This window comes from Sciurus carolinensis, chromosome 8 (assembly GCF_902686445.1).
Source record: "Sciurus carolinensis chromosome 8, mSciCar1.2, whole genome shotgun sequence".
NCBI lineage: Eukaryota > Metazoa > Chordata > Mammalia > Rodentia > Sciuridae > Sciurus > Sciurus carolinensis.
The window spans coordinates 63,576,433-63,588,446 of record NC_062220.1 but is presented as its reverse complement, the minus strand read 5'-3'; the positions used below and the strand labels follow the sequence as shown (position 1 = coordinate 63,588,446).

Below are 12,014 nucleotides of genomic sequence, written 5' to 3'. Positions count from 1 at the left end.
CATGTGTTTAACTAACATATTCTTTATTCCACTTCTCACCCCTACCACCACCTTTTTTTTAGATCATTGTAATGGCCTGTCGAGAATTTGAGATGGGAAGGGTATGTATACCTATTAATATTTATCATTTCTAACAATATAGATGTTCTTGGTCTTTTATTACTATAATAAATATTCTGAGCCCAGGTAGTTAGGTACTTCTTTATTGTGCTCTGTTCTTGCTTTTATTTGATTTAAGAAATAAAATAATTCCTAAAGCACAAACTTTTCTTCCTTTTTTTTTTCCATACATTTTATGGTATGCTTAAAATAATTGTGTATTGTTACTTAGTAGTCTGAAATTATTTAATGGTGTTCTAAGTAGTACATTATTTATGGACTAAAATAGAGTGGCATTTTAGAATAGGAATAAAGTCAAATAAATGAAAATGTGTTAAATAATTCTGATTATCAGATTATAACTTGGATATTCTGGTTAATCTGTAAACATCACAATCCTCAAAGCTCTGAGTAGAAAATTTCTTAGCTTGATTTTTGACTGTCCTATAAATGAAATTAATTTCAAAATATTGTAATGTCCTCCTAAACTTTTTTTCTCAATAAGAAAAATATTGCAAAAGCAAGATACTACATCTTATAGTTATATGAAATGTTATGTAAATAATTACAAAACTATATTTTCGCTAATACTTCATTCCTTCCAAACTACATTGCTTACTGGTATTGTCTTTTTGGACAGAAAATGAACAAGATTAGAAAATATAACAATTGAGAAATTAAGTAATAAAATTATTCATTTATGTATTGTCAGCATATACTTCAATATTATAGTTAGTTGATTGCATTATGAAATTTTAATTACACACATTTCATGTTCTCTTAAGTTACTGTTGAGGTTTAGGATTTTTCTTTTTATTCTCTTAATGAGTTTATATTGTGTATCATAGTAAATTGATGAAAAATTGAGGTATTTTGAGTGTAAAATTTTTTGAAGCAAAAGGTTTTGTGATTTATAGTGTTTTGTTAGTATAGATTAAGAATCCCTAATCCAAGAAATTGGAGAATATCATGTTAAGTGAGATAAGCCAATCTCAAAAATCCAAAAGATGAATGATCTCACTGATAAGCAGATGATGACACATAATGGGGGGTGGGAGGGGGGCAAGAATGGAGGAAGGAGGGACTGTGTAGAGGGAAAAGAGAGGTGGGACGAGTGGGGGGGAGGAAAAAATAACGGAATGAATCAAACATCATTACCCTATGTAAATGTGTGATTATGCAAATGTATGCTGTTACTCCATGTACAAACAGAAACAACACGTATCCCATTTGTTTACAATAAAAATAAATTAAAAAAAAAAAAAGAATCCCTCATCCAAAATAGTTGGGATCAGAAGTATTTAAGATTTTAGAAATTTTCAGGTTTTATAATAATTGCATAGATGTTACCAGTTGAACCTTCCTAATCCACAAATCCAAAATCAGTAATACTGAAAAATCTAATACTTTTTTGAACACCAACGTGATGCTTGAAAGGTTTTGCATTTCAGTTGGAGCATTTCACAGGTTTTAGGCTTTTTCATAAGAGAAAAAGTAGTAGATTATGAATGAGTTATAATTTATGAATTTATTTGATAATCTTGAATTTGATTCTGACTTTGAATGTGACTTAATGGAAAGAGCATAGATGATGAAACCAGAGGAACCTACCCTCTATTACCATTTTGACCATGTACAGTCTGTTGCCCCTCTCAGGTTCAGTTTCTTCATCTCTGAAATAATACCCATCTTGCAGTATTAGAGATACTGCAACTATGACATTTAGCACATAAGTCTTGGTATTAATTGCTTGGTTTTGGACCTGGAATATAAATACCTATGTAATCTGTATTTAGTAACTACTGCTCATGGAAATGAGGGTCATGATATTCACATCGCTTTAAATTCTTATCTAAATTAATAATTAATTAGCTTGTTTTCTACTTTAGAATATTAAAACTTCACCAAGTAGGAGAACAAAGTACCAAAAAAAAAAAAAAAAAAATCCTCAAAATAATATTATAAACAACCCTAAAAACAATGTTTTCTATAAACTTCTTCTGGGCAATTGGGTTTAGAAATTACCTATGCTTTTAAGCCTCTAAAATATTAGTATTTATTTAAGCTAAACTGACACACTGAACAGTTCTCCTTTGCCGTCCTTTCAGCAGTATTGTCAACTTATAGTTCATTCCAGCAGATAGGTAATAACTTCACTATTTGTGGAACTGTGACACTAGAAATTTATGAACTGCAGTTAGGAGCAAGTTCTGGTATTAGGTTGACTATAGATAACAGTAATGTAACATTCATTTCATGGTTTAAACATTACACAATACGAAGCATCAGTGTTACCTCATGAATATGTATAATTTTTGTTTTTATGTATCAGTAAAAAATAAATTTAAAATAAGAAATTAATGAACTGATGCATTTCCCACTGCCAAAAGATTTATTCTGACCTTTTTGGTTGATTATAGCTTCCATTTTATTGAATTTTGATAAAAATTGTATCATTTCTTAGCACTTGAATGCTAGCACCTTCTGTAAAGTTAAGCTTTTCATTAACTTACCTTGTTTCCTAACATGATAGAGCTTAATATTAGAAACCAGTGAAAATTGAGTGTTCTATTTTTATATCAGCTTAAAATAGGAAGAGGCAAAACTGACTATACTTTTTAATCTCAAAATCGAAGTTAAAATAGTACATGGTTCCTGACTACAGTTTGTTAAATCAATAGAACATTTGAAATATATTCATAATTAGTACCCATAACAGGTCCTATAAAATAAGGATTAGTATTCCCCTTTTTACAGATGAACAAACTAAAGATTAATAAAATTGTAAAATGGGTACTTTTCAGCATTCTTATGCCAAGAATAATGCTCTTTCCACATTTCACAGATGTGACACTTAGTGGATTATCATGTTACAGCATTAAAACTTGTCTGGGAACCCTTTATACTAAATAAAATTTCCTTGTGCCAGATACTTTTTTAGGGCAGTTTTTCTTTTCTATAGAAAGGTGTTTGGTCTAATAGGTAGACTGGGCAGGCACAATGAACCTTATAATCTAAATTAAGGTCATTATGACTAATCTTGAAGAAGATATAATATCTTATCTTTTAAAATAGTTAGGATAAGTCTGAGTTCTCTCAGCTCCTTACCTACTGATGTCAGTTTTTCTGTTTTGGAGAAGTAACAAGTTAAACCATAGGACACAAAATATTTGTAGAGGTTTAAGAAAAACTACTGTGTACATTACTTGCTACCTTTTTTTGAACAACAGAAAAAATGTGAGCGCTATTGGCCTTTGTGTGGAGAAGACCCTTTAACATTTGCACCATTCAAAATTTCTTGTGTAAGTACCTATTTTTATATACATTATTTAATTAGAAAACTGGCATGCTAGACTGATGAACAATGAAATTGTATGATATTAACATGGGTTGATATAAGCCAAGCACTCAGTTTCAGGTAAACCTAAATTTAAAAGTAGTAATGTTTCCTTTTACAGTTCAAAATTTATAGTATATCATATTAACCTTTCATATTCATATTATCCACCTAAAAACTGTTAAAGTTGAGTTTGAGGATTGTTGTCCTGGAAGTGAAAAATCTGTCCTTCATGGCAGATAATTGGAAACTTAGAATATATATATCTTACTAATTAAGGATATCCAGAAGTAAATTAAATTCAAGCCAAAAATATAACACAGACAGCAGAAATCAGAGAAAATGAATTTAAACATAAAACCAATGAAGAAAAAATGAGTTAGAAAAACAAAGGATGGACAAAAGGAGGTTTAATGTAGGTGAACTTAAGAATAGAACAGTTTTCTTTAGATGTCAAATGGCATCTTCTTTGTTTCTTTGTTGTGTTTCGTCTGCCCAAGGACGCTTAACCATTGAGAAACATCCCCAACCCTTTTTATTTTGAGACAGGGTCTCACTACATTACTTACAACCTCACTAAGTTGCCAAGGTTGACTTTGAATTTGTGATCCTCCTGCCCCTACATGAACCACCACACCCGGATTAGTATCTTCTTCTTTCTTAACCAACTAAAAGAAATAATATTTCATCTGCTCATACTTGAGCATATGTGAAAATTAATCAGAATCATTAAATGTTTATGTCCTCTAAAAATGCTCTCTTAGAAACACCTGCCATAATGTTTGACCAAATAATCTGGGTTCTCTTGTCCCAATCAAGTTGACATATAAAATTAACTATTACCTTCCCCATTTCATCATTACTTTTCACTTCAGTTTCCATGATTAAGTTAAAGTATAATTAACATATTTGGTTATTACAACGAAAGTGAGTAAACAAATTTGCTGGTTCCAAAATGCCAAAAATATTTATTATCTGTCCCTTTACAGAAAAAGTCAAATCCAAAAAAAAAAAAAGAAAAAGAAAAAAAAAGAAAAAGTCAAATCCTAGACCAGTGGTTCTCATCTGTATTCCTTTTTGGTAAAAGTAGAAACTTATACATCCAAATAATACAAAGTAAATTACCATGATTTGAAAAACTGAAGCAGGAATAATAGTATCTATTCTTTCAATAAAATAGCATATACTATTTTCCTTGACAATCACTGCCCTAAACTATCATCTGAGGTTTTAACTAACAAGGCTAAAAGAATAATCTGCTTAGAGACAAACTGGTATCAAGACTTCATTCTAATACTTTGACCAAATGACAGTAAAAGACTTAAAGTGATTTCAGATTTTCTTCTCCCTTTCTTTCCCTGTTACCCATCCTCTTAAATTGAGAGCTGGGTGTTAGATAGGGAAGGGAACATTAAGCCTTATGAAAAGATAAAATGGTTGAAGATAGGATATGGGTGGTAGTGACATTTTGCATTCTGTATTACTTCTCTTACACAATTTGGGGATTGGTTAGATGATAGATTCCTGTTTAATTGGTTAACAGATACTCCTGTTTAAAAAAAAAAAGTAGTAATTAAGTGAGTGAGATAAGCTGGGTGCAGTGGCACATGCCTATAATTCCAGGCCGAGAATTGAGGGAGTCTGAAGCAGGGGAGCACAAGTTTGAGTTCAGCCTCAGCAACTTAGTGAGTTTTGTCTCAAGATAAAAAATTTTTAGAAGACTGGGGATATAACTCAGTGGTAGAATGCCCCTGGATTCAATCCCCAGTACAAAAATAAAATTAGAAAAAAATATATATATACATGTATATATATGGACAGAGATATATGACCTTCAGAATGGTTGTTTTTATAATTATCAGGAACATTGGAATTTTAAAGGATAATTTTATATTGTGTGCTTTAAGTGTTTCATGTGTATATGCATTCAGGATGTGTATGTTTTTGTTTTAATGTTTTCACAAACTCACAGATATTTTTCTGTGTTTAGGAAGATGAACAAGCAAGGACAGACTACTTCATTAGGACACTGTTACTTGAATTTCAAAATGTAAGTACTTTCCATTAGATGCAATATCTAAGAATAGTTTTCAAAGAGAAGATATATAAATAGTATACTGTCAAGACACCATGAAAGCTAAATCTTCGTTTAGGTGTGTATTATTTTTACTTGAGGCTATTGACTTCAGTGTTTCAAAGATATATAACATGGTAATTTCTCAAGGAAAGAATCAGAGAAAAAATGTGGTAAACAATGGAGAAATGCCTATCAAATTCTTCCTCATGTTTCTATTTTTATTATCTTAATTTTTCATATAAATATATTTTTTAGTTGTAGGTGGACACAATACCTTTATTTTATTTTTATGTGGTGCTGAAGATTGAACCAGGGCCTCATGCATTCTAGATGAACGCTCTACCACTAAGCCACAACCCCAGCCCTATTTTTATTATTTTAATTTTTAAGAAAAAAAATTTTTTAGTTGTTGATGGATCTTTATTTTGTTTGTTCATATACAGTGCTGAGATTTAAACCCATTGTATCACACACGCTAGGCAAGTGCTCTACCACTGAGCCACGACCCCAGCCCTTAATTATCTTAATTTTTAACCATTATAAATATTCAACTTGTTCATAAAATACTTCATTCTTCCCAATTTATGCATTGTAAACATACCTATAACCTTCTATCTTCCTGTTTATAAGCAGACATAGTTCCATGTACTCTTAATGCTCCTGACTTTACCTATCATTAACATGTTCCTTTAGATGAGTCATTTATTTTACTTAGTACTTTTTTTCATCTATAATGTATACTTAATTGAATTTCTATAGTACTATCAGTTCTATGAGTCTTCCTAACTTCCTAACAGTATGGTCATCTACACTATGCATAGATGAAGATACAGAGGCTTTGGGAAGTAAAATAGTTTACCTAAATTTACTAAGTGACAGAAGTAGAATTTGGAAAGTTTTACCTAGATTCCAAACCCCATACTTTCTATTGACACCTAGAATAACCATTATCAAAACATTTGTGACATCAGTACTCTCTTAACTTCTTAAAAGTTATTGAGGTTCCCAGAGAGCTTTTTATTTATTTATGTGGGTTGTATCTTTCACCTTTTCTATAACTAAAATGGAAACTGAGTTTTTAAAAGACATGAATAAGCAAGCATATATTCCACTAACTGTTAAAGGAAAAGGCAAATAACTCCTTATTATTAATCTGAAAACACTTTAAATTCACCCAACCCCAAAGGATTGAGAATAGATTGGGTAGTACCCAGACCACACTTTGAGAACTGACATTCTTTTTCAATTCAATATTCCATTGGTCTAATAATAATAGATTTTAGCACAATGTTTATGGTATATGGCTCTTTTCATTTAATAGTGTGCAGTAGTTAATGATGTATACATAATGTAATGGTTAAAATGCACTGTCTGAAGGTAAGACCACCTTGGTTAGATCCCACATTTGTCATTTCCTGTGAAACTTTAGGTAAGTTATTTAATCTTTCTATCAATTTCCTTACCTATTAAGTAAAGATATTACAATGCTAACTTCCTCATGGAGAGTAAATAAATTGTTACATGTGAAGTCATTATCAACAGTACTTGGCTTATAGAAGGCAGTCAGCAAATACAGGTTGTTAACTTTTATTTTAGGTAGTACTAAGTACCAAACAAAAATGACAGTTAAATGAGATATACAGCTTTAAATTTTGCTGCAAATGTATTTTCATAATTATTGAATTTGTTTTTTATGAAGGAATCTCGTAGGCTCTATCAGTTTCATTATGTGAACTGGCCAGACCATGATGTTCCTTCATCATTTGATTCTATTCTGGATATGATAAGCTTAATGAGGAAATACCAAGAACATGAAGATGTTCCTATATGTATTCATTGCAGGTACAAAAGAATTTTCCAAATGTATAAATATGGTACTTTTCTTTAACCTCAAAGTTGAATAAGATTATATTTGTACATTAATGTTATGATAGTAATCCTTAACTTCTAGCCTTGTTATAGTATGTTTAAATTTAAAAGGTACACAAAAAGACATTTTTATGTGGATAGATATCTTACAACCCAAACATTGTTTTATGAACAAATTAGTGAACATTCTTTCCTAAGGCTATTAAAGCTGGTGTTGGAGAATAAAAGCAAATTATTAATTTTTTAACCTAATTTCTTTGGTGGTCAAGCAGTTATCCTAACTGATAAACATTGACCAAAAAAAAAATTTTAACGTATATAGATATATATACATAGGGTCTTGTTTATCTAAGATATCATTGGTTTCAAAATATACCATTATTTGATATTTATTAAGAATAAGAAATCACTGCCAAATACAAGGGAAGGAGGTAATTTGTAAGAAGCCATAGATGGTAAAGTACATACCAATTTCAGAACTGTTACCATTTGGATTAAAAAGTGTATTTTAGAATTGACAAAAAATTGAGTGGCTGTTTTCATTCGTTAGGTAGATCAGTTTCCATGTTTGCGATGCTGCTGGTCATTTCATGAATTATATGTCATAACTCCTGAAATCTAAGTAGAGCAGAAAGCTAGCATTCTTATATCAAGGCAGTATAAATTATTGATACACACTTACTAGACATCTTTATTAAATTGTGCTTTATAGAAGATAACTTCATTGTACGCAATACCTAAGACAAAATGATTGCTGGCATTCTTTTTCTTTTTTTAATCTTTCTTTTTCATATTTTTCCTTTATGCTTTAGAATGCAAGAACAGAATATTCCAGGAAAGAGTACAATATCAGATGTAAAGAGGGTTACTGTATTTTTGTTGTTTTTTGTTTGTTTTTATTTTTACAGACAGTGTTTTGTGGGGTGCTGGCATTCTTGAAGTTTAGATGTACCCTATGTTAAATTGCTCTGTAGAGCTGGGCACTATGATGCATTCCTATAATTCCAGCCACTCAGAAGGTTGAGGTAGGAGGATACCAAGTTTGAAGCCAACCCGGGAACTTAGAAAGACTGACCCTGTCTCGAAAGAGTTACAGCTGGTGACCCTAAGCAACTTAGCAAGACCCTGTCTCAAAATGAAAAATAAAAAGGGCTAAGAATGTTGCTCAGTGGATTCAGTCTTGCTTAGGACCTCACTAAGTTGCTGAAACTGGCTTTGGACTCTAGATCATCCTACATCAGCCTCTGGAAGCAAGCCACTGGGGGTTACAGGCATGCACCACCAGGCCTAGCTTAGTCAATTTTAATAGGAACATTTTCTGTTTTTAAAAAAATTGATAGTTATTTCTTATTTTTTTTAAATATTTTTTGATTGTCAGTGGACCTTTATTTTGTTTATATGTGGTGCTGGCAATCAAACCCAGTGCCTCACACATGCTAGGCAAGTGCTTTTCCACTGAACCACAACCCCAGCCCTGACAGTTTTATTTTTAAACAACCAAAATAATTTATTATCTGTCTCTGCAGTCACTTAGAGAAAACATTCACTAAAGGAAAGAAATCCTTTTTCTTTTCACCAGCTGTACTAGTAATGGCCATTGTTAAAACTTTAGTGTTATTTCGGTATGTATATGTATGTATAGTATTTGTGAAAAGAACGGTTGATATACTGTACTTTCCTCAAGTATTGGAGATTTGTCAGAGGGCCTTGTGCATGCTAGGCAAATGCTCTACCACTGAACTAAATCCCCAGTGCATTTTTAAAATTTTATTTTTAATCAGGGTCCTTTCTAAGTTGCCCATGCTATTCTCAAACTTGGGATCCTTCTGCCTTAGCTTCCCCAGTGATTGGGATTACAAGCATCTGCTACACAACTTGCACTTAAATTATTTTTGATCATATAAATATTTTAGTGCAGTATATTATAACTGTACTACTTTATATTTAACCTTGAATCTTTGCTATTAATTACTGCCCACATCCTTTTTCAGATGTTTTAAATAATAGTTTACATGTTTATTGTCCATTGTTTTAAAAATTTATATTACTGACTTTTATTATTTAGAGCTTATTAAAAATCGTACTAGGTTTCTTATAACATTGCTTAGCAGAAATTTTTAGGTTACATATTCATTAAACTAATAAAAGTTTCAAAATATTCATTAAAATGCTGCAACTCTTTTTGGCCTAAAAATTATTCTGATGATGTCAGTAATATCTAATTACTTGTAGTGATTTTTTTTTTTTAATTTCTGAGGTGCATTATATATACCTCTTTCTAGGTAAGAAGCAGCTGCTTTGATGTACTTTTGTAATTTTTATTTTATTTTTAAATTGTTTTCATTTTTAATTTTTCATTAGTGTATTATAGTATATAATATTGTATATATTATATACTATAATATTATATAAATAATATTGGGATTCCTTTTGGCATAATTATATAAGCATGAAATATAATTTGCTCCAATTCTGTTCTCAGAACTTCCTGTCTCTCCCAACCTCCCACCCCCTGTTCCTTTTCCTCAACTCTATTGATCTTCCATTTATTTACAGTTTTTTAATAAATTAGTGCCTTGTAGATGTACATAAAGGCAAGATTTACTATAATATGTTCATATATAGGGAAGTTAGATTAGTTTTACTCCACTGTTCCTCCCATTTTCCATCCCTCTTCATTCCCCATCTCTTCCTCTGCTCCACTGGGATCTCATCTATTTTTCATGAATTTCCCCTCACCCCCCAATTTTTTCTTATTCCTTATTTTGGTCTAGCTTCTGATATGAGAGAAAATATTCAACCTTTGACTTTCTTAGTCTAGCTTATTTCATTTAGCATGATATTCTTTAGTTCCATCCATTTATCAGCAAGTGCTATAATTTCATTCTTCTTAATGGCTAAGTAAAAATCCATTGTGTGTGTGTGTGTGTGTGTGTATATAAAAATCACATTTTCTTTATCCATTCGTCAGTTGGTATCTAGACTGGTTCATAACTTGACTGTTGTGAGTTGCACTACTATAAATGCTGATGTAATCATATCACTATAGTATGCTGATCTTATTTCTTATGGGTAAAAACCAAGGAACAGCATAGCTGGGTCATATGCTGGTACCATTCCTAGTGTTTTGAGGAATCTTCATACTGCTCTCTAGAGAGGTTGTCCTAATTTGCAGTCTTACCAACAGTATATAAGTATACCTTTTTCCCCACATCCTCACAAGCATTTACTTATAATCTTGATCAATGCCATTCTAACTAGAGTGAGATGAAATCTCGTTTTAATTTGCATTTTCCTGATTGCAAAAGATGTTGAACTTTTTTTTAAATGTTTTTGACCCATTTGCATATCTTCTTTTGAGAAGTGTCTGTTTAATTCTTTTTTCCAATTTATTAATTAAGTTTCTGTGGGGTTTTTTTGGTATCAATTTTTTTTGAATTTTTTATATTCATATTTATAAATATAATATATTTATATTATACCCCCAGCTGAGGGGTAGGTGGCAGAGATCTCCAATCTGTGACTTTCTCTTCACACTCTTAATTTTTTCCTTTGCACACAGAATCTTCCTGATGTTGTCCCATTTATTGATTCTTTGTTTTATTTCTTGTGCTTTAGGAGTCTCGTTAAGGAAATTGGTGCTTGTGCCAATATGTTGAAGTGTTGGGTCTACATTTTCCTCTAGCAGTTGCAGAGTTTCTGGTCTAATTCCTAGGTCTTTTGTGTAGGGTGAGATAGGGACCTAGCTTCATTTTTCTACATATGGATATCTACTTTTCCTAGCACCATTTATTTAAGACTATCTTTTCTCCAGTGTGTGTTTTTGACTCCTTTATGTTTCACATGACTGTGTCTATGTGGATATGTTTCTGTGTCTTCAATTCCATTCATGTTTGTCTTTTTTGATGCCAATACCATGCTGTTTTTATTACTCTATCTCTGTAGTATAATTTGAGATCTGGTATTATGATGCTTCCAGCATTGATGTTTTATGCTTAGGGTTGCTTTGACTAATCTGGGTCTCTTATTTTTCCAAACATATTTTAGAACTTTTTTTCCTAGTTCTGTGAACGATGTCATTGGTATTTTCATGGGAATTGCATGCAGTCCGTATAATGCTTTTGGTAGGATGACAATTTTGATATTATTAATTCTGCCTATCCAAGACATGGAAGGTCTTTCCATTTTCTAAGGTCATCTTTAACTTCTTTCCTTTTGAGGGGAGGGAGGTACTGGGGATTGAACCCAGGGGCACTCAACAACTGAGCCACATCACTAACCCTTTTTAATATTTTATTTAGAGACAGGATCTCACTGAATTGCTTAAGGCCTCAATAAGTTGCTGAGACTGGCTTTGAACTCTCGATCCTCCTGCCTCAGCCTCCCAAGGTGCTGGGATTATAGGCATGCACCACCACACCCAGCTCATCTTCAGTGTTCTGTAGTTTTCTTTGTAGAGGTCTTTTACTTCCTTGGTTAGATTTGTTAACAAGTATGTTATTTATTTATTTATTTATTTAGATTATTGTGAATGGGGTAGTTGCCCTAATTTCTTTTTTAGCAGATTCTTTTTTTTTTTTTTGCCAAAACAAACTTTATTGCACCAAAAAAAAAAAAAAAAAACCTTCATTT

At 31.7% G+C, this 12,014-nt stretch overlaps 1 protein-coding gene across 4 annotated transcripts in view; it reads left to right on the top strand.

Moving 5' to 3' along the window:
- Positions 1-12,014, top strand: part of Ptpn12 (protein tyrosine phosphatase non-receptor type 12) — a 119,325-nt gene that overhangs the window by 57,390 nt on the left and 49,921 nt on the right. For all 4 annotated transcript variants that reach the window (XM_047560915.1, XM_047560914.1, XM_047560912.1 and 1 more), the window contains 4 exons: positions 63-101; positions 3,330-3,401; positions 5,427-5,486; positions 7,213-7,355. In XM_047560915.1, the coding sequence (XP_047416871.1) occupies positions 63-101; positions 3,330-3,401; positions 5,427-5,486; positions 7,213-7,355 (314 nt within the window). The remainder of the gene's footprint in view (positions 1-62; positions 102-3,329; positions 3,402-5,426; positions 5,487-7,212; positions 7,356-12,014) is intronic.